Source organism: Prosopis cineraria, unplaced genomic scaffold, assembly GCF_029017545.1.
Source record: "Prosopis cineraria cultivar Desert tree isolate PC_DT_omini unplaced genomic scaffold, ASM2901754v1 PC3, whole genome shotgun sequence".
Lineage (NCBI taxonomy): Eukaryota > Viridiplantae > Streptophyta > Magnoliopsida > Fabales > Fabaceae > Prosopis > Prosopis cineraria.
Window position 1 is genome coordinate 5,362,838 of NW_026555334.1, and position 24,222 is coordinate 5,387,059.

The 24,222-nt window shown below is 30.3% G+C and overlaps 1 protein-coding gene, 1 long non-coding RNA gene and 1 pseudogene across 3 annotated transcripts; all 3 read left to right on the forward strand.

Moving 5' to 3' along the window:
• Nucleotides 1-8,240: 8,240 nt before the first annotated feature.
• LOC129304665 (uncharacterized) lies at nt 8,241-11,280 on the forward strand. Of its 2 annotated transcripts, XM_054944397.1 has the most exons (3): nt 8,245-8,399; nt 9,063-9,121; nt 9,534-11,280. In XM_054944397.1, exon 3 carries the CDS (start codon nt 9,755-9,757, stop codon nt 10,937-10,939), a length of 1,185 nt encoding a protein of 394 aa, XP_054800372.1. In that variant the 5' UTR covers nt 8,245-8,399; nt 9,063-9,121; nt 9,534-9,754; the 3' UTR covers nt 10,940-11,280. The 2 variants fall into 2 exon arrangements, with proteins under 2 accessions (XP_054800371.1, XP_054800372.1); XM_054944396.1 differs by lacking the exon at nt 9,063-9,121 and having other exon boundaries at nt 8,241-8,399.
• Nucleotides 11,281-13,261: 1,981 nt separating this feature from the next.
• LOC129304684 (pentatricopeptide repeat-containing protein At5g16640, mitochondrial-like) lies at nt 13,262-15,989 on the forward strand (annotated as a pseudogene).
• A 1,930-nt stretch (nt 15,990-17,919) lies between these two features.
• On the forward strand, nt 17,920-22,956 carry LOC129307202 (uncharacterized). The gene is made up of 4 exons (XR_008592308.1): nt 17,920-20,293; nt 20,417-20,514; nt 22,188-22,377; nt 22,625-22,956. It is a non-coding gene; the product is annotated as an uncharacterized LOC129307202 (long non-coding RNA).
• Nucleotides 22,957-24,222: the final 1,266 nt, after the last annotated feature.

Sequence of the window (24,222 nt, forward strand, 5' to 3'; positions counted from 1 at the left end):
AAATTTTTATAATTAAATATTCACAAGTTCATATCTTTAAATTTATATATTAATAAATAATTATTCATTAGTAATTACCTAAAGTTTTTTTCTTACTGAAGATAATTATATATTTTCTTTTTAAAATATATTTGTAAAAAAGATTCTTTAACTTGTAAATAATTTTAAAATATATTTAGTTCTAAGTGCATTTTTCTCCTTCAGGAGCCTAGGTGAGATCCTCCGAAAAAACAAAAACAAAAGAAAACTCTAAGTAGGGTATCATATATTTTTCGCCAATTTTTTTTTTTTGCTACACTTAAAAATCAGCACATTGTCACATTTGAAATGCGAGGGAATTGAGAATGACATTAAAAAAATAGAGAGAAATTATTTTTTGAAACAAAAACCAAATAAAATAAATTTATCATCAAAATTTTAAGCTTTAAAAAAAAAACTTCGAAAATCTTTTTTTTTTTTTAATGGACAGGATCATTAGGGGGAAAAAAAAGCTAGACAAGCTGTGTACCGATAGGTAAAAAACAATTACCTCAGAATAATTGAGCAAAAAAATAGGAAAAATTACATCTGTTTTCTATTTCTACATTTTAAAAATAATTTTATAGAATAATTTTGAAGAATAAGTTTTGAAAAAATATATTTAAATCATCATATTAAAAAAACATAGATAAAATTGTGAAATAAAGAGTAAAGAATTATTTATTTTATTAACATAATTATTATTAATAAAAACACAATGCTTTTTGTCTTTTTTCTGGTTTTGCAAAATAAAAGTAAATAAATAAAAAATATTTTTTATTTTTTAGTTTTTACAATATTTTTTATCTTTTTAAGGAGATCATAGAAAACATATTTTCTGACAAATTTTTTAAAACTATTTGAAAACAGGTAATCATTCCCATAATACAATTAAATATTATAAGTTTTATGGACAACTAAGTGTATAAAAATGATAATTATATAGTACTCAATTAATAATTGTCATTTTTACGTTTGGATTGTCCATGAATCTTGTAATGCGTTTAATTATTGTGTTATGGAAGAATTGAGTGTAATCCTATGACCTTAGATATATTCCAATTACAAATCACTCTACGATCAACTTCTTTTACAGGAGGTTTGCAATTTTATAAAAATATGACTTGAAATTTTACCCATTTACCCCATTTCAACACTTCAAGGCCTTTAACACAATATAGGGGAGTAGTAGAGTATTGCTCTAAGGGTAAAATAGAAAAAAAAAATCATTAAAAATGACATTTAATATGAAACGATTTTTCTTTAAAACGACAGATATAATGAAATAGAGAAAGTATTAAATAAATGGTAAGCAAAACTGAACATAATCGATCATACCAAACTAATTCAATAAAAATGAATAAAACCAATCATTAATAAAATTTAATTTGGTTTTATAATTTAAAAACCAAGTGGTTTGATTTAGGGTTTAGTTTTTTTTTTTCTTTAAAACTTTTACTAAACCTGAACCATACCTTCTATATTTTTAAATGTATTTGTTATGATTAATATTAGACTATTAGTATTTATTTTTTTAAAAAAATTCTAACTCCGACTAAAGTCCAGCCCCAACCTAAAATACTTTAATAAAACTCTAACCCTTCCTTCCTCAATTTGCTATTAAAAAATCCAATGCATGTGCTCATATTACTTCAAGAATGATTTTTTAAATAATTTTAAACATAGAATTTCCCTTTTATTTAAAATGAGTTATTTTTCATCATAAACATTAAGACAAGTGTAATAAATTTAACTTATGTTACTTACAAATGCATATACAATGTTTATTGACAATGGAATTTGATTTTTTTTTTCTGGATATGATGTTGATTTTCATTTATGAATAATAAAGTCGACAATGTAATTTAAGTTGGAATATGAAAGAAAAAAGGAGAGTCAAAAATCCTATTTAGCCTTAATATATGATTTTATATGTTAAAAATATTAAAACTTAATTCATGTATAAACTAAATTGCTTAGAAACTGAACTAAACTAATCTTAATAGAAAACCAAGCATGTGCCTTTTTTTGCACACTCGATTGATTTGGTTTAGTTCATATTTTGAGCAAAATTAAATTAAACCATGCTTTGACCACCCTTAATAAAGTAATGTTGATATTATTAGAGGGTATTAATCTTTTTTAATATTTCAATAATTTTTATATCATATTTCAATAATTTGTATACTATGATAGCTCTGATTATGCTTCACGAGCCCAAAAGAGTCTTTTCTTAGACTGAACACCCAGTGAGTGCATGTTGTGGACAAAAAGATCACCAATAAAGAAATCAAAATTTTTCCCTTTTTAAATATGAAAACCCTTTAAAGCACTTGTAGTTGATGGACTTCATGCAATTTTTTTTTTTTGAAATTTACATTTAAAGACTACTCGAGTAAATTATTTGTACATAAAATTAATAAAAAATAGATTGTTAATTAAAATGAGAACATGAAATTATTTTTTATAAAATGAAACTTGTTATTAGTCTTTATCTATGATTAATTTACTTGAGTAATCTTTGAATGTGATTCTCCATTATTTTTCCCATGTTGGCAGGACATAATTGGTGATTCCATCCATATTATTGTAAAAAATGTATGTTAAAGGCAAAACCTTAAGCCTAGTTTAAATAGAATTTCAAGTGCTCTAATTCCCAAGGTTTAGCACTTGAATGTTTAAAGCAATTCAGATCAATTAACTTGTGTAAGTTTATCTTCAAGATTATTACTAAGGTCATGGCTAATGAGTTCCAACCTATGATGCAAACTCTTGATCTTCCTTTCCATTCCAATTTTATCGTGGACTAAAACATCATTATCTTGCAAGTCGCAAGAGGTCATCCATTTCATGAGGTAAAAAAAAGTAAGACAAGTTAGATGGCTATAAAATTTATTTGGACGGGGCTTTTGACAAACTCCAATGAGAGTAATTGGAGACACTTTAAAGGATGTAGGGATACCAAATCAACTAGTGAATGTTATTGTGCAATATATCTCAACCTCCACTATATAGGTTGTTAGAATATTTTTAAAATAAAGAGATTTTTTTTAAAAATCGTGTCTTTTATAAATTAAAGAGTTACATCCTTATAAATTAAGGAATTTTTATAAAAGGTTATGCAAATAGTTGTAGTATCTAAGATCATGTCTTTCTAAATTCTAAAGGCGTCTTTAGAGAGTTATAAAACTAAAAAGTGTCACTTAATAAAGGGAAGATATTTCAAAAAAATTCTACATAGTAAAAGGATTTTTTTTATGAAAAGTTATTATAAAATATTAAAAGGGGCAAAAATGTCTTTGGAAGTTTTTTTCTCAAAAAAAAAACTCGATACTCTTGCCTTTTAAGATGAGCAATATTACTTTGAAAGTGCTATTGAGCAATGTCACCTTTTTTTAACATTTGACTAATCAAGTGTTGATATCATTAATTTGAAAAACCATGTGGCACTTTGCTTAGGGGAAAGAAAAGAAGGAAGATGATAAGATTACTTCAAACGCTCATATTGTCATATTTTCATAATAAGGAAGACAATGAAATTCATTTCATATGCTAAATTCTTTATACCACAAACATCCATCTTGTTGAGTTCTAATATCTAAACCTACACGTGCATTTTAATACGAACAAGGACGATTGTTACTAACATACCTTATATACCCTTTGAGTTTCTAAGAATTTTCTCACCAATCTCATACAGATTTTCCTATCAGGCATCTTGAATCTCACAAGTAATAAGAAGGAGATAGAGGAAAGAAGGATCAAGGAAAATTGGCAAACCCAAATCTAGTTTGGATGAATAAGAATGACCTCGATTTCTAGATCTGGCTTCATGTTTGTTAATGCTTAGTTAGCAAACCCAACACAAATTAGCTAATCCCACTTGTCTTCCATTTGGTCAAACTTTGATTTTAATGATCAACATTCCTAGATTTAATGGTGAGGCAAATTGGCTCTAACCAAAAGATAAGGTACACAATACTCCTTTGAAAAAACTTTTGAGGTATTTTTGCCCATTAACACTATTAATTATTAAACTATATAGATTCATGAACCAATATAAAGATTACGCCCAACATTGGTTTAACTTTTAAAAAGAGTTTTTATTATTTAAAAGGTACCACTTTATGGTATCACTTTAGTTTGCTATCTATAAATATCCCTCACTGTTACTTATTTGGAATATCCAAACATATCCATCCATTAAAACCCATTGCCTTTATTCTTCAAATGTATGAAAAATAAAGTCAAATTATGACTTTATAAAAACCATTGTTGTCTTGGTAATGCAAATCCTACTTAAGGTTTTCATTATATCTTGAAAGAAACTTGCCATCAACCCAACTACAACCCATAGACTTGGGGGTGAATTAAGCCTAAAGAAAAGTGTTGCCCACACCTTGAAGACATCATGCACAATTTTCTTCTTCACCTCTACTTCTTTTGTTCTTTAAAGAGCCATCCCTGCTAGCATAGGTCCTCTAGAATGGTCATCCCATAGCCAAATTCATAACCACAAGAGGCATTTGGCAACAAGATCCACCTTCTCCTTATATTTTTCATCCTTTTCATAGAGTGTTTGTCCTAAACTATTGAGAATTTTGTCAATGACAAACAATAGAAAGCAATTCATATTGGTTTACATGGTCCCTCCCCATCTCTTACCTCTTATTTGTTGATAACCTTGTGCCATTTAGTACCAACCACATTAACCAAGTTCAATTAGTGGAGAAGACTTTCCGAAATTTCTACCTTTATTTAGGCCACAAGGTAAGTGAATAAAGACTCAAGTCTTTTTCCCTTTAAATGTTCCCATGACCTCTGCGAGTTCTAGAAGTGCTCTACTAGAGTTCATTAAAGATAATAATTTAAGCAAGCACCTGGGAGTTCTTATCTTATATAAAGTGATGTATTCCCTGAGGAAGAAAAAAGGCATGGTAAGTTTGATGGCAATAAAAAAAACCTTGAAAAAATTTTTGATAGACTGACGTGAGACTTTATTGAAGATATCTTAATGATGTGTTTTGGATTTATGGGAACTTAGATTTAAATTTGGATTTGAACAAAATCTTTCATTATAACACACAAACATTTATGAACATGGATTTAATCCAAATGCAAATCAATTCCTTATTGTCATTCCTTTATAATTTCAAACTCCCCTACGCTTTAATTATTTGAAATTTCAATCACTTCAAACATTTCGTTCTGTTTGCATTTCACTACTAATGTCTTTATAACTTTCGCATCTTTTCTCATCTCTCCTTATCGTTTATGGTTAACTGAAAAATAGAGGTAAACGCATTACTCCTAATTCTTCATTTCTTTTAAATCTCAACTCATTTCTTTTCTTTATTTAAAATTTTGTACACTACCCAAACAAAAATTTGAAATACTTAGATTTGAACTATAAAATTTTAAATTCAAATATAAATTCACCAATAGAAACACTACATAAAAGATGTTTGAATACCAAAGATAATAATTATGGCTTGTATTATTACACACCATTTGTGTTAGTTCTCTAGAACAGTAGTCGTTCTACCACCTTTTTTCCTATGAAAGGCACTAGACAAGGTGATCCCTTGTCATCTCATATTTTTCGTCATGGATGGAGTATCTTTCTTACGTCATTATTGCATAGGTTACAAAAGGAACTTGGCACGTTGCTATTTAATTGGGGCATAAGGGTGTTTCTCTTTCACATGTATTTTTATTTTGCGGATGATTTAATTTTGATTAAAATATATTTTTTGTCTTTAAAATATTTTTTAAAGAGCACCCAACACTCTAACATTTTTGTTAGAGTAATTTTTACCATTTCTGTCAAAATTTTAACTGTTAATATTTAAGGTTAACATTGAAAATTTAATGAAAAGGATAAAAATACTCTATTTTGATAATGTTAAGGGCAAAATTACTCTAATAAAAATGTTAGGGTGCTGGATTCTGCTCGAAAAATACTTTAGGAACAAATTATCTCTTTACCCTTTAATTTTTCTTGGTGTTACTTCTCACTCTTAAATGCTTTTGATCTTTTTTGTGATTTTCTGATCAACTGACTGTTAAAATTAATTTTTGTTAACAATAAATAATATATTGTATTGTTTTTAAAAGTTGAATAAGAACATTATATAAAAAATGAGTTTATGATATCATATGCTTTTGGACCTATAGTTTATGAATCAAATTGTCCTTTTTTAACCTATATTTTATCTCTACAACTTCTTCATCCCGTTGTTATTGTTGTCATTATTAGAAATTAACCAGCATTAAGTAAATAATAAGTAAATAAATTAATACGTATGGGTGAGATGTTACTGATAGTAGAACATTGGAGTTAGATTTTTCCAGGTGATTCTTTGTTGGCGCGTATCTAGCAATAGTTCGACCCAAGGGGGGAAAAAAAAGAGTGCATCAAGCAATTGTAAAAAGTCTAGGGAGAATTCTATGTAAAGACCATGTCCATGATATATTTTCAAATCAGGCCCAAAATATTTTAAAATTTCATTTAAGATGTTACATTTGAATTGAAATAAACTTATAAAACAAAATGACCAAAATATTCTTTTTCAGTATATTAATGCAAGGAAATTAACAAGTAACGTAAAGCATTTAATGAGTAATATAATTGATTAGCAATATAAATTCATGTGACGATTTAAATTCATAGCTTATTAATTCATTATCATAAATTGTAAAATCAACTACATTATTTATTAAAAGTTTTACTTTACTTGTAATTTTTTTTATGCTACTTATTACATCCAATATATGGCAGCTAGCATGATTACTTTTTCTTAAAAAAATTTATTAATTTTTTAACTTTACTTATTCATTCTAACATTATTTGCCAATTCCATAACTTTATTTGTGAAGTTCATGTGGTGAGTTAAATCTATTACTTCTTATGTTGTTAGTATAACTTGTAAAATTAACTACATGGTCCTTATATGAAATTTTTCCAAAAGTTTATGTTGGATGTGAAGAGAGAATTATAAGTTATCATTTTTCTTTACAAGTTATAAATGATCATTATCCAAATGTTAATGTCCTTAGTTAAGTTGTAAATATGCATGATTTAGGATTTGAGAATGTTTTATGAATTCATAGGACTTCTTGATGATAAATTTTCTTATATGGGACCTAGATGTAATTTTTTTAAATAAATATAAAGTCATTTATTCAATAAGGGCATTTTTAAAAAGTAAATAATGATTACACCTTAAAAACTAAAAATATTTTTATATTTTTAAATATCTAACTCTTCAAAAAATATTTGATATTTTTAATAAAGAAAGTATATCTTTTTCAACCAGTATCTTGTTTTTTATTTTAGTTGTTATCTATTGGCGTAACATATCCATAAGAATGGACCATTCAGCATTTACACTAAGAATTTAAAAGTAAAAGGACAAAATAATTAAAAATGTAGAACATAAATTTTGGCAAACAAAAATATAGAACTTTAATTAAAATATAATCAGATAAGTTTTAGAGTAAATTATTGAAACTTTCTTTGAATTTCATTGAAATGAAATAAATATATTAATTTAGAAATTGATACGAGCTATTCCAAAAATATAGAATGAACTATATAATTTTTTTATATTTTTCATTACTAACTTTCTCATTTAATTTTCAGAACAGAAACATCCCCTGGAGAAGAGTCAAAATCAATCAAATATATCCTATAATATTCTTGAAGTATCCAATTTTTTATTTTTAATAAATGTTCGTATATTTTCAAAAATTTTAAAATGATATTTATATTTAAAGAGATAATAAAAATTTTAAAATTTTAAATTGTTAATTTAATTTTTAAATTTAATTTTTATTGATTTAATTTTTTAAATTTATTTTAGTTATTTCTTTGTAATTTAAATGCAAAATAATATTATTAAATAATTATAATAAACTAAAATAAAAATAAAAATAACTGTCTCAGTCAGTCGCAAGGATACGACAAAGCAACTGTTGTAAAATTTTGGGTTCGTTGGAGGAAAGGAAATGAAGACAAAGACATACATACAAATAAACAGACCGAAAACAGAAAGAATGGTAAAACCCACCATAAACGCCGCCACTCTGTTGCCACGTAGGCTCGGAAATACCCCGCACCTAACTCCTGACCAACGAACCTCCAGGTTCGGGAAACACAGCTGTAGACAGCCTGTCACCAACCAAGTCCCACTCATCTATTCCCTAACTACGATCCATCTCTCCCCCCCTCCTTCTTCTCCCTCTCTCTCCCCGCCTCTCCTTTTTTCTTCTTCATCTTCCTCTCTTCGTCCCTCTGTGCGAATTAGGGTTTCGTTTGCTTCGTTGGTCGATTTCCTTCTGTGGCTGTTGGATACGTTCATCAACTTTGTTAGATCACTGTAAGTTTTCTCTTGATTTGCCTTTCCCTTTGTATCATCCGTTTTGCTGCTGTTTTCCTTGTCTCTTTTTAGGGTGTTCTTCCCTGCCTTTTGTTGTCTTTTTCCTCATTTGGCATTGTCACTTGGCTTTTTGTCTTTGGTTTGATATTCTCTGTTTTCGCGGGTTGACGGTAATGGACATTCATGAATGTTCAGATTATTGCCGATTTGCTGTCTTGTTCTTGTTTCTTTGTATGTTTGTTTGTTTGATTTTCACTTGATTTTTGACGGATGGTTTATCTGGTTGCGGAGAAAGCGTTGGGGGAAAATGGAACCTAATTTCGGATTTTTTATATATGATGTTTCAGTTATTGTGAGTTTTTTAACTACTTTCTAGCTGGTATCGTGCGGATGAAGTCTATGTATTTCAAATTTTTTATAAGGGAAATTTTTGCTAGTTAGCTGTTCATTTATTTCTCTGGGTATCAAACCCTTTGCTGGTAGGTTATTAAAAGTCTGTAAAAAAAAAAACAACGATGATGTTTTCAGTATAATTAATGTGAAATTAATTAGAACCTTCTGGTAAGCAGAACTGATAGGACTTTTCTTTTTCTATTTCCTCCCCTTTCTTTTCTTCTTTCGTTTGTTGTTTTGTTTTTTATGTCACTTTTTTGTGATTGCTAGGAGCCTCTTTACAATTGTATGTTAATGCTCAAATGCTGAGGACAAAGCCAGCTAGAAGTGTACGTTCTCTTTTTGAGTAGTATTTCGTCTGTGTAACTTACAGGAGGAGTCAGACAAGTCCTAGGATTTGATATTGTCTCCTCACTTAATTAGGCCTATAAGGTTGTATCTGGATTCACTTCCTTTTTATATGATTCATGAATGCCTATTCTGCTTTTGTAATCTATTTTTCTTGTTCTCTTTGTTGCTTTCATTGTTATCAACATTACCATATTTATATTGCCTAAAATATTCTGACTGTAAAATTTAATTATCAGATTCAAGACTGAATCAATTTTATGGCATGTTTATATTCAAGTATATAGCTTGCATTGTAGCTCATGTTTTTCCTTTTGTTTCCGCACTCCGTTGTAGGTGCTTAAATTGCATTCATAGCATGTTTATGTTCTGAGGTTGATTTATTTTCCACAGGGACAAATCCTTTGTGTTTCTGAAGTATGCAAATTGATTAATGGGCATGGTGGAGTCACTTCAACCTTGAGTGGTTATGCATTCTGAATTGAGTTATCCCACCCTATTATTATATTTGGAACTTTGTCACATACCATAATTCTGGAACGAAGGGGCAAACACCTAAGGATTTCTTGTATCCATGCTGTCAGATAGCATGTGTGGAATCTGTACTACGGGTAATGCCCCTGACAAGATTTGCTGCCGATGCATTCGGTGTGGTGACGATTTGTCTAGTAGTCATCTTGGTTATTCTTGGTTTGATGTGCATTGTATACACATTTTACTTCCGCTCTCATAGTCGTCATCAACGTCAACTTAATTATTTTAGTGGTCCTTGGATCATCAGAATCACAATCATTGTATTTGCTATCTGGTGGAGCATTGGTGAGATTATTCGGTTGAGTTTGATAAGACGTGCCCTTCACCTAAAATGGCAGGACCCTGTTTGCAAAAGCTACATTGTATCAAATCTGGGGTTAGCAGAACCATGCCTCTTTCTAACCATTGTGTTTCTCCTTCGGGCACCCTTACAGAAAGTGGAGACTGGAATTATGAGCCAAAACTTGAACTGGAGAACAGTGGGAAGGATTCTTCTTTACTGCTTCCCAATGTTTGTTCTCCAGCTGTTTGTTGTTTTGATCGGACCTCAGTTAGACAAGCATAGAGGTTCAGGGAAACATTTGCCTCATTATTTTATAAGTGCATCTGCCATCTCTACACAAGGGGGGAATGACGTTTCCATTTGTACTTACCCTTTACTCAGTACTGTTCTCCTTGGCTTTTTCGCCATCATCCTGACTTTCTACATATTTTGGCTTGGAAGGCGGATTTTAAAATTGGTTATCAATAAGGGTTTGCAGAAGAGGGTTTACACGTTAATACTCTCAGTTTCCATTTTCATTCCATTGAGGGTTCTTTTACTTGGTTTATCTGTTTTATATAGACCTGAGCAATTTACGTATGAAGCCCTCACTTTTCTGGCATTTCTTGCCCTTGTATGCTGTGCTGGGGTGTGCATTTGTGTGCTCGTCTATCTTCCGGTTGCAGATTCTTTAGCACTGGGAAATTTAAATGACTTAGAACCTAGAAGAGGGTTTAATGTTGATCGTAATGATATGGTGTCTCTTATTGCTAACCAGAGTCATTTGGAAGGTGCTGAAGAAAGTGTCAGGTCCAGTCCTGATTCTGATGCATCGACTAAGCGGGGGTCGATTTCATTTCGGACATTGGGAAAAGATGAAACTTCAACTGGGGCATTTGTTGAGTTAAGCCTCTTCTCTCCCAGCCGAGATGCTTACCCTTCAGGATCGTCTCCACCTCTTGGTTGGCCAATGCGACCCCCCACACAAGTTGTTGGACCATGAAACCAGGCTAGAAACTAATTTACTTTGAGTGAATGTCAATTTTGTGGAGAAGGGTAACTGATTGTAAAGGATTTAGCTTCAATAATGCTTTTATTCTTGTTCTGTTTCCCAATATTAGGTCTAATGGTTTTGCCTTTTCAATTTGTTGAGTACTTTTCTTATTTTTTCCCCCTATACTATCTCTACCTCTTCTTTCCTGATTCTAAATTAGTATTACAAATGTTGGAGACTGTTTGTGCGTGGAAATATTTCTCAGTGGGTGTGTATGGGTGATCTGCACTTTGGTGCGTAATTCTCAGTTGATTTGTTTAATTGGTGGAGAATAGCTGTTGATATTTTTAGGTGGCCTTGAGAAAAAAGCTTGATATTCTTGCATTTTATTGACCCAAGGAAAAATAGCGGGTATAAATTTGGTTAGTGATTTTTCATTTTTTGTTCTGGTAAGCTCTAGGAAGCATCAACGAGGAATCCTAGTTGCTGCTCTTTATTATTTTATGTATAAGTTATTTTAATATTTGGATTGGAATTAAAAAAAATTAAATCTCATTAATTCTATTTAAAAATTTAATAAGTTTTTAATTTTATTTCTATTAAATATATTTATTTTAAAATAAAATATTTTAACATTTAATAAATTTTGTTATATTTAATAATGGTAAAATGATAAAGATGAATATAATGACACTTGAGTGCTTTATGAGTATGAATAAAGTAGAGGTTTTTTTTTTGACTTATAAATAAAGTTAAAGAAGTATTTGTTTTTAAATATAAATTTTAGCTAACTCATTTTAAAAAATTAGTTAATTTTAATAATTATGTTTGAAATTAAAAGTTTGAATTAAAATGTTTTTGTGATTAATTCATTTTTCTCTAATTTAATGATATAATCATGAATAAAAGATCATTAAAAAAAGTCTTCGAATATGAATGTCAGGGAGAAAGGGCTAAGCAGTGCTTTCTTTATTAAAAGATATAAAATATTTTTAATTAAATTTTACTTTCATAAAACAATTATTTATTTTTAAATTAATATTATTTTTTTCATATATATATATATATATATCTATTTAATAAAATGTTTTACTTTAAAATAAATATAAAATAATTTATTTATTAAAGATATTTTAAAATAATAATAATAATATTTTAAAATATTAAAAATATTTTACCTTTTTAAACAGATAGAGTATATTTTGTTTAGTAAAATCAATTTCATGTAGCATAAAAATAATTCAATCTTGATTAAAAAGAACGGGAATTGCATTCAATCTTCCGTCATATTAACAAGATGTCACATTTTTAATTAGTAACAGGGCCAAGATTTTGAGTCGTGAGCAATGATGGCGCTAAGAACTTTGATACAAGGAAAATATTTTTATCTTTTTTAGATTTACCATTTCTTTTTTTTAATTTAACTTTTAATTATAGACTTACAAATACAATAAATAAACATGGGAGTAGGCCACATCCCTGTTAGGCAGTCTACAACATGGCTTGTTTAGATATATTTATATATTTTAAATACTTATATATTATATTGTATGTAAATTTTGTCTTGTAATTATTATTTTTATTCTAGATTAATTACTTTCATTTTTTCTCCTACCCTAAAATTTAATTTTTGTAATTTTTGCAGCATACACGATGTAATTCTTTAAAATATATTTTATTTATATTTATTATAGGTTTTATTCATTTTAATCATATGTAAGCTTTACCTAGGCTTAAAGCCTTTTTAAATATGAAACATGCAAGTGTTACGAATATGTAAGGTTTGATAAGCTTAAAATCTATATGAAGTAAACCTTTAAAAATATTTTAGACTAGAAGTGGCTTAGGCAGCCGTAAAAAAACTTGTATATAAACTAGTTAAGATTTATATTACATGCTCAAATCTATTTGAACAAAGCCTTGCTTGATCTATTTTCATCGATAGCAACAAGCTAGCAAAAGTCAAAAAATATTCAATTAATTTACTCTTAAATTTTGAATCTCCAACCTTCACTACTTTTTTTTTTTAACTAATCCTTAAGTAGTATTCAAGATGAAGCTAACGCAGGTCTAGTCTAGTCAAAATAAGTTTTATTTTTTTATTCTTTAAAAGATTAATAAATAATATTAATATATAGGTATAATAAAATTATGAGTTAATGTTTACTAGGTTTTGAATCAAGAGGTTAAATGCACTTAGGATAAAATGTAAAATTAAAATGAGTTTAAAATTTAAAATATTAAAATAAAAAGATGTAAATTATGAAAAGAAAAGAATGCAAGTTACAAAATATGAAAATTCATAGATGCATATCATTTTCCCCTCCCCCTCTCTCAACTGCGCGGCTCCGCTGCTGTTTCTAATCACGTATCGCCAATCCCAAAAAGTATTTTTTTTTTCCTTGAAAAAAATCCATTGCCAATCCAGATCCACGGTCTTCTTCACGTCCGGGAGATCGGTGAAGATATCGATGTATAGAGCTACAACAAGGCATGTTTTTCCAAAGCTTCCTCGATTTCTTCGATCTTGTTCACCTCCCATCATTCTCTCCCCCTTAATCTCTCAACCCCAAGTTCTTTGTTCATTCTCAAACCCCAAATGCAAATAGCATTCACGACTCTGTTGCTTCATTCAATCGCTTACTCCATATGCGTCCCCCACCTTCCATAGTCCAAATTAATAAGATTTTAGGATCCCTTGCCAAGGCTAAACATTATCGCACTGCTATCTCTTTGTTTGCTGAAGCTGAGTTCAGGGGATTAACACCCGATTTACATACGCTGAACATCTTAATCAACTGTTGCTGCCATTTGAGTCAGATGTATTCTGCATTCTCAATATTGGGAATGATTCTCAAGATGGATCTTCAACCTGATATGGTAACTTTGAATACGCTGATAAAAGGACTATGCATTGGGAACCAGATTGGGGAAGCGTTAGACTTTTATGATGACATAATTGCCAAAGGATTCGATTAGGCATGGTTAGTTATGGATTTTTGGCCAATGGGCTTTGCAAAACTGGGAAAATAACGTCTGCTATCAAGTTGATCCGAATGATGGGGGGGCTGGGGACTAAGCCTACTGAAGTAATCTACATTGATAGCCTTTGCAAAGGTGGACGTGTCGCTGAGGCCCATCAATTGCGTTATAAAATGATTGACCCAGGAGTGCTGCCCGATATTTTCACTTATAAATTATAATCCTCTAATTCAATGTTACTATAGCGTGGGACAGTGACAAAAAGCTACTCAATTGCCAGATGAAGTGGTATTAAAAGGCATCCAACTAAATCTTTCCATATTTAGTTTATTGATTAGTTTTTTCAGTAAAGAAGGAAGGATCATAGAAGCACAAGTTGTTTTTGTTAGGATGATGAAATCTGGTGAGAAACCTAGTGTTGTAACTTACAATTATTTAATGGTTGGGTATTATTTAATGAACAATGCCGGTGAGTTAAAGGAAGTATTTAATAAGATGGTGAGGCGTGGGCTGACACCTGATGTGGTTAATTTTAATATATTGATTGCTGGATTTTTTAAGACCAAGATGGTCGATGAAGCTATAGGTCTCTTGAAAGAAATGCGTCGTAAAAACATGGTTCCTGATAACTTGCTTTACAAGTCTCTTATTGCTGGCATGTGCAAATCAGGAAGAATGTCATGTGTGCAAAACCTTGTTTATGATATGCGTGATAGTGGTCATGCCCCTGATACTGTCACTTATAATATTTTGTTAGATGCATTTTGCAAAAGTCAGAATCTCAACCAAGGGATTGTGTTGTTTCAGCAAATGGTTGTCCAGGGGGTTCAACCTGATTTGTACACATAAAACATAATGATTGATAGTTTGTGTGAAGGAGGTAGACAAAATTATGCTTGGGTGATTTTTCAACACCTTTTGATCAAAGGCTACCATCTATATGTCTACACATATAACATTATGATGCACGGCCTTTGTAGACAAGGGTTGCATGACGAAGCTTTGACTTTGCTTTCAAAAATGGAAGGGAATGAAAGTGTACCTGATTTGTTAACATATAAAATACTTCTTCGAGCTCTTAATGAAAAAAGCGAGGATGATAAAGTAGAAAATCTTCTTCATGAAATGGTTGATAGTGGCCTTCTAAAATAGTAAACAAGGTTTGATACTCTTGTCCTAATTTGTTATAATTGTACAAATGTTGATATTTGTCCTTAATGGTTATACAATGATTGTTTCCTTTTGGTTAAAGGTGTTGGTTTATTTGATGGGTTGAATGGTCTTGAAGAGTTCTGTTCAAGTCATCAGTTTAATAGATTGAATTAGACTATGTCTGTTACCCATGATTTTATTTTTATTTTTTTTTGGGTATGACATGACTTTGAGGTTGTTCTTTCTTTCTTAACGGTTCATTTCTAGTTCAATTTGTTTCCTTGATAGACACCTAACTCATTTAAAAAGAAGAAAAGAAAAGAAAAGAAAAAAAGCTTTCGGCAATGGTTCCATTTCCCACTTGGGTGCCTTTCACAACTCCAGGGCGCATCTTGGGTATTGTCCAAGTATTAGCACTTTTCATTGTTTGAATTGTAGCTAAAATATTGTTTTCTAGGGTTTGTAATGTTAAATAATAGTTCCTTCCTTAACATTGTCTCTAACAAACAATGTTCGTTAGGCTGTTCTAAATCCAAGAAATATGATATCTGAACTTATTTGGTAGAATTAGCAAAATATAGGTATAGGGGTTTCTGTTATATCAGTGTGAATCTTGAATTGTCTTGAGCTGTTTTCAAATCCTTGTATCTGGCAAACTGAATAGATTTTCTCTTTTTAGGACAAAGCCCATCAAATAAATGATAGAGCACAATGGCATCTTGCAATCCATGTAGCCGACCCCACCTGGTGGGATAAAGGCTTGTTGTTGTTGTTGTTGTTGTAGGACAAAGCCCTTGATGTTGCCTTCTCATTTAGTCAATGAAGCTTGAAGTTAACTAACCAACATGTGATGCTTGAGTCCTTGAATTTCCAATGTTGTGTTGTTTTTTACTTTAAATATGGCAAATTGACATGTGCTAGAAAACTATTTGTTAGTGAATTGACCTTTTATGTTAATTATTCATTGCATTTCTAACTTGAGGCAATATTGTGCATTATATACGTTTTTTTCCCAGGAAAATTGCTGGTGTATTTATACTTCTCTTACTAATAAGGATGCCTTGGGTCCCATGCTCTCATAATCTTAACAGAATAGGAATAGTTGCTTTTACATCTGTAATCTGTTATGCACCATCACTCTGAGGTTAATTTCTAGTATTTTAGAGAAGAGACATGTCAATTTTAGATCATGAATATTCGATTTGGTTTTGTAATTGAAAGAAAATTTGTTTTTTCTCATCAATATCATATGATATTTTGATATTGTTAAATTCTAGTCATGTCATGGAGAGTTTTGATTTGATAAATTTATTCCTAATTATGTGAAATTCTCATCAATAAAAATTCTATAATTCACAAATTCTTCAAAAAAATAACACCAATCATCTTATAATGCCTGATGAGCAACAAATTGGTTAAATATTTAGTCTATGCTTTGTTAAACTCAAGAATTATCGATTTTCAATTGATAACATTGAGGTTATAGCACAGTTACAGTTCTTTTATTCTTTGAAATTTTGTCTTTTAGAGGCTTGAGGTTCATGGACTATTTGGCACATGGCAATGTTCTTCTGATTGGGGAGGAAGTGTGTCCTTTTGTTTTATGCTATGCCATGATATTGGTATCAAGATCTGATAGATATTGTTGTGCATGCATCTCTGATTTCACTTGCATTCACAGACTAACAAGTGTGGGCGCTAACTAAAGAATAAAAAAATAGGCTGTATTTGCAATTGCTAAGTAATACCTGTAGAAGACAGATTTGATTTTATAGTATCCTGAAAATCAGGAAATTCTGAATTAGACGTAATTTAATGTGTTTTTGGTGTAAACAATGTCCAGGAGGTTTGAATTTAGGACTTATTGGAAACTTGTGGCTAGAAGATGCATGAGCTGCTTAGCTGTAACTTGTAGCTTTTTTTTTTTTTTTGCCTCTCCTTTTCATTCAACCATTGGTTTTTATTTACATTTGTAATTGTAGTATTATGATATACTATATTTGGCCTTTGGGTTCATACTATCCATCCTGTGCTTTCAAAGAAACCTAGAAATTGCATTACATCATGATTGAGGAGTTTTGGAAAGTAGAAAATCAAATGCAGTTCCTTAATATTTTTGAAGTTTTTTTAATTGTTATAATAAAGTATAGGTAAGTTAGGTCTTAGGATCTCATTAGAGTTAAGACAAGCCTCATAGCATTAAAAGCACTTGCATAGTTTGATACATTTTACATAGGGGTGTTCATAAGTTCGGTTTGGTTTGGTTTTGGGCAAAAATCAAACCGAACCGAACCATTCAGTTTACTGATAATTGAGACCTGATCGATTTTTATGAAATTCAGTTTGGTTCGGTTTGGTTAAGGTCTTGATCAAGTTTTAATGCACTTATTTAATTTTTTTTTCCTTTTCTCCATCTTCATAATGGTACTATGTACTAAAATTAAATTTAATTCTTTTTGACTCCTTTTTTTCATAAATAGAGGTATAAAAATATAATAAAATTTCAATGTGATAACAATAATTAATCATAAAAATTGATATAAGTTTTTAAGATTAAAATTATTTAATATCATGTATTTTCATTAAAATCCTTTGAAAATGTTTATCTATGTATCTATATTTTAATAAATAATGAAAAACTTATTATATAAAATTCAAAACAAAATGTTTCTTGTAGATAAATTGAATGCTGAGGCTTTTAGGTTGTAAATAATTAAATGATGATCATAGCATGATTATTATAATTACTTAATATTATGCATTTTCATTCAAGTATTTTAAAAATGTTTATTTATTACTATAAAAAATTCAAAACAAAATGCTTCTTGTAGATAAGTGGTTATATATTTTACAAATAAATAAATAGAATTTTTTTAATCAAGTTTGGTTTGGTTTGGTTCGGTTTCTAGTACTCAAAACCGAACTTGAACCGAACCAATCGGTTTTTATATTGTAAAAACCGAAGCAGACCTGATTGTTGTTCGGTTTTGATCGGTTTTTGTCGGTTTGGATTGGTTTGGATCGGTCCTTTCGGTTTGGATCGGTTTTGAACACCCTTAATTTTACATGCACATTAAGGAGCTAAATGCATTTGGAAGCTGTTATTCATTGGCCATAAATGGTTGAAAACTGTTAACCTTCTGAGCTATTTTAATTTTATTTATTTTGTTTTCGCTTCTTCCTTTTGTCATTCTATTGATTGATTTATTTATTTTAGTAAGTTATGAAGGAAAACAAAATTTGATATTCTATCGAAGGATATGCAATAGTGAGGTCAAGGAAGCTCTTAATAAAACAGTAAATGGTAGAGCCAACAGATCTGATTATATCCCTAACAAAGTGTGGAAATGTTTAGGTGAAGAGGGTGCGGTAGCTAACTAAGTTATTTAATAAGATCTTACGGTCCAAGAAAATGCCTAATGAATGGAAGAGAAACACCTTAGTTCCTATTTACAGAAATAAAGGGGATATTTAAAATTGTGCAAACTATAAAGGGATTGAGCTTATAAGTCATACTATAAAATTGTGGAAAAAAGTGATTGTGCATAGGTTGAGATTGGAAACTAATATTTCTAATAATCAATTTGGTTTCATGCTGGGTAGGGTGATTGCAAAAGCAATTTATCAACTCAAGGGATTAGTGGAAAAATATTGAATCAAAGGTAAAGATTCACACATGATTTTCATTTATTTGGAAAAGTTTGGAAGGCTTTGGAAAAGGAATTCAGGTTTCCTATATTAGAGTTATATAAGAATGTATGGGGGGCAACAACCACTGTAAGAATGTCTTGCAGTGAAACCAAGAGCTTTTCTATAAGGATTGGACTATATCAGGGATCATCTTTGAGCCTTTATTTGTTTGACCTAATTCTAGATGTTTTGACTGAGTATATTCAAAAGGAAATCCTCAAATGCATGCTTGTTGCAGATGATGTAGTTCTTATTTCGAGCAAGAGAGAAGATATTAATAGCAAATTTGAGAGAGGACCTTGGAATTGAAAGGTTTCCATTGAGTAGTTTTAAGACGAAATATTTGCACTATAATTTTGATAAAAGGTCAGTTTGTATGAACTTGGAAGTGAGATAGAGCGATCAAATCATCTCTCAAGTAGAAAAGTTTAAATATTTAGGAGCTATTATTCAACATGATGTAGAAATTGATGGGGATGTTGCACATAAGATGTAAGCTGGGCAGTTTATGGGAGAAAGGTTGAAGGAGTTGTTTGTGATCGAAAAGCATCTAATGAACTTAAATGGAAGCTTTATCGAATTACTATAAGACCAACTATGTTATATGGTAGTAAATATTGTGCTTTAAAGGGACAACATGAGTATAAAGTTAGAGTAGCATATATGAAAATATTGATATGAATGAATGTGCATATATAAAAAGATAAAATCCAAAATGAACGTGTACGAGAAAAGGTGGGCGTTACATCTATTGAGAGAGAAATGGTAGAAAATCATTTTAGACGGTTTTGACATGTACAAAAAAGGTTGTGGGAGGCATTGATGAGGAGAGTGGCATGCATAATCTTGAGCTCTATAAAGAGGGGTAAAGGAAGATCAAAGAAAACATTTATGGAAGTTATTGAAGAGATCTCTTAACAATATTTTTAAAAACTTGGTTAATGATAGAGTAGAATAGCATTGTACAATCCATATAGATGATCTCACCTAATGAGATAAAACTTCTTCTTGTTGTTTTTAAGTTTTCCTGTTCATTAATTTTTTTGTACTTCAATGAGTTGTGCTTGCATTATGTTCAAGCATTATTCAGCTAGTATGACTGAATTCATGCTGTAGCCTAAATCAATTTGAGCACCTTGAGGCATGTGGAGGTGATGATTGGTTTTATAATGACATAGAACTTTGAAATAAAAGTAATTATGTCAATTGGATGAAAACGTGATATAAGTGTGAGGTAATTAGGTTCTTCATCATTTTAAATATTAACTTGTTTGAGTTATGGTGTGAGCGCAAGGGGGCTCTTTTTGTTATTCTTCATTGGTTAACATATTGCTGAATACCCCTCTTTTGGTCTTTTTAAACAAAAAATTTTGCCATCAGATTTTTCTTCAGTTGGACAACGATTTCTGTGGGAAAATAGAATGACTTCTGGAAATCTCTCTCAATTGGCTCAAGCTTACACACTGGATTGAGTATCATCAGTTTCTCTCAGGTTCATCTGTGGGTTCCGTTGACCAAAATTTCTTCTTCTTTCCTTGTGTAAGTGAGGCCCTCGGCCAGATTTTCCTGTGCTTGTATAATTTGTAGTTTTCTCCTTTCCTCTCTTCCCTTTAATCTTAAATAGCTCCTATACTCCTCCCCTTCATTGCTGCAATTGAACAGGTTTGCGATAGAACTTATTGATGGTGCTTTGGGGCTCTGCAACAGGGGAACAAGGTGTTAGCCGAAATTTTGAGGAACTCGAATATCTTTTGCATAAGGTATATTCAAATTTATCATTGGTTTAATATCTCTTTGGTTAGTTGGTGGTTATGCTCTCTATTTTTTCTCGTCTATGATATTGGTGGGGAAATTGAGATGTTTCTTCCATTTAACATGATGTGGCTGTCTCAAGCTTGGTGATTAAATAGAGCTTGCTTTATAGAGGGAATGTATGAAGTTTGGGGGCTGCAATAGCAAGATGAATATTCTAGGAGTTTGCCCAATGGAGTGCGCATAGAGTGTTTGATAAGGTGTTTGAAAGAATAGAGAAATTGAAATTAAGTTGATAGAGAGTTGTGAAGGATATCACATTGATCAAACTTGGAAGCATGAGATGTTTCATTTAATAAAGTGTTGTGATGAGTCCTCCTCCTTAGTTAAAATCAGTAATGAATGCTTAAGCTCTATGATAGCATTTAATAGGAAAAGATTGGGGTTCCTAAGCTTGTTGGGTGCATAGCAAAATGTCTAGTTAAACAATTAAATCATACTAATGAAATTTGAAAACTTGCGCAAGTGAGTTGTAACCATTCAAGAATAAGTGGTATAATTTTGTATTGATTAATTCTGGAGAATTAAAATGTTATGGGGTCAGGATGAGATATTTGGACTTGAGGTTGGAGTGAGATTGTGACTGTAGGAGAATTTTGAAATGCTATAGATGGTATTACGAAAATTGGAGCATTAAATTTTTAGCATTCATAGAGTGCCAGTAACTTTTATTTTGGGTAGATAGGTGGCCATAAGGATGAGTTATTGAGAAATTTATCTATGGGTAAATTGTAGTGTTGGGAGTTTATCAAGTAAGTAAATAATGTCAAAATAACGTTTGCTAACTTTTTATTGCAAATAAGTTTTCATGCATTTTATCTATGTTGTTGATGTTTGTGAAGTATTGCCATTTTGGGTTATAATATACTCGTACTCTAGTCCCAAAGCTATACTTGTACAAACGTTGAATGTTTTCTTGAATAGTTTGCAAATGCTTGTTTCTTTCCTCTTAAAATTGTTGCCGATTCAATAACTGGAATGGTGTTGAAAAACTTTTGTGCTAGTCATATGTTTAATATATTTGTATTGACTTCGTGCGTGTTACTGGTGATCAAGTTTGGTGTTTAACATGAGCTTGTTCCTTCTTGGTTCATTCACATTTTTTATTTATGAATGTGGAAAGCATCTCTAATTTAGCTCATAAATTCAAATTTCATGTATTTACACTGTAACTAAAATAGAGATTCCTTGGATTTCGTGAGCTAAATGGAGAATTCCTCTCAAAACATCTTGGATCAGGTAGAAAGCATGAGGTGTATGTGTGTTTTTTTTTAAAAAAAAAATTCATATGGCATTTAGTATCTTGGATTTGCACCACATTGAGCTGAGAAAACTTTAACAAGGCTCAGACTAATCCCGATCAAGTTGGGTCGGCACCCTCTCGAGTGGAAACTCTACAACCAATGCTATTACATTCTCAGAGTTTAATCTTGAGATTTCTGGTTAAGTTGGTAGAATTTCCTTTCAAGTTGAATCAAATGTCCGGTGGTTCATGAGGTGATTTTACAACTTTGACAGCTATATCTGAACGTATTTTGGATTACAAGCATAAATAGAAGTCTGAGTCTGTATTATAATTGTGTTATGATTTTTTTTTCGAATGCATCATTGTGGAAATTAGAGAAATGAGAGCAGTTATTGAAGAACTGAAGATTTGTTGGGCTAAAGCCTAAAGGTTTCAGGAAGGTCCATGCTTTCTCCAATTCTGCTGAAGCGATATGTAATATATCCAACCTTTATATCAAGAGTCACTCAGCTTTCAAAATCGTTGAAGAGATGAGAGGTTTAATCATGCTACTCCATTTTTATTTGTAAGAGGAATTTTCACTTTTTATTTTTTTTATATAAGTAAAGTCACATATCTCAATAAGCATTATTACATATTTTTTAAATTGCTCCTTATAATTTACATTAATGAGAAATAATTAATGTATATTTATACTGATTAACATAAAACATTTTAGTACAATTTCTGTATTTTCAAACATAATTATTATGGTTAATTAATTTTTTTAAATTGTGTGATATAATTTTTTTTTCTTTTATATAAAAATGAAGGGAGTACGTGATTGGGAGATAATCTATACCAAGAAATTCAGATGAGTGAGCATATTGGTTGGCAAAAGAAGCTCGTAATATGACTGTTGAGGATGCCATCATCAGAGAACCTTCTCAACAATGCATGGGACTGACTGACTCATGAGGATTGATTTGACCAAGAATATGGTAACCTTTGGGAGTGACTGTTTTTTCTCTTAATTTTTTAAGACTCTGTTTTCCTTTTTATTAAAAAAAAAAAAAGAATTGCCCCCTAAATTTTCAATTTTCTTTCAGGTTATTTGTTAATAATTTTATCATTCAAACTTTGTTCCTTTTATTATTTTACATTATAATTAATTTAAACTTATGCATCTTTTATTCATTACCTTGAAAAAAGGAATGAATTTTTTCATTGCGGGGTAAAATTTAGTTAGTATATATAAAGGGGTCAGTTTTTTTTTTTTTGTATAATTTGTATAAAGATTTGTATATGATAAAAAAAAGTAACTAAATACATCCAACAACTGAGAAATTATTGGCCGAATGAAGAAAACAAAGAACAACAACAACGACAATAATAAATTTATTTTTCATATAAGGAGCAAATATTATTAAAAAGAAAAAAATGAGTGCACATAAAAGCCTAGAAAAATTAAATCAATGAGCTTTTCTTGGGCCAAACTAAGGCAAACAAACAGAAAGGAAACGTACAGATATAAACACAAAAACCTGAAGCCCAATATAAAATTCGAATGGATTTCATAATGAGATATTCTGCATCCATTTCTTTTCGTAAGTCTACCTATTACTAACGCAAACCAAGGTTAATTAAAATAATAAAATTATCTTAAAAATAATTCACTTTTTAGTTGTACTCTTAAATTTAAAAAAGAGTGATTTGATGGGGTGAAAAGAGTTTTCTTAAAAATCAAAATATTGCATTTCTTTTTAAAAGTACTAGAAGGTATTTTTGAAGCAATGCATCAAAAATTACAAATATATATGTCTGTGTGTGTGTTTATATATATATATATAAATATATACATATATGAAAGGGAAGGTGACTTGCATAAATATCCAAGAAAACTTAAAATGTGAGTAACAAATAGAACAGGAGAGTGGAGAGAGTGCGTAAACAAACAACTGACAAATCCAATGAAATGAAAAGGCCCAAACGTTTTCAAGCTTGAATCATTATGAAGAATTGAAGATGTAGTGACGGTGGCAGAAGACTCCTAACTTGTTGATGGAACACCATTCAAGTTACACAGAAAAAGGTTGTGTTGCTAACCAAGAGTTGGTCCCTTAAAATGTGACGAATTAAAATTTAAATTTTTATTAAAAAATACTCTTTTTTGTCCAAAATATAAGTATATTTTTTAAAAAATTACATACTAATAAAATATTCATTTCCAAAAAAATATATATTATTTTTCTTTTTATTTCTAGTCTTAGTTATTAATACATTCCATGATAAGTAAGAGTTACAGTTAAAGATCTTAGTTAATAAATATAAGAGATGAAATGGGGAAAAAATTATATATATTAGGTTGCTTATATTTTTAAGTAAAAATTAATCTTTTAATCCTCTAAATTTTAATTCACTTATAACTCAG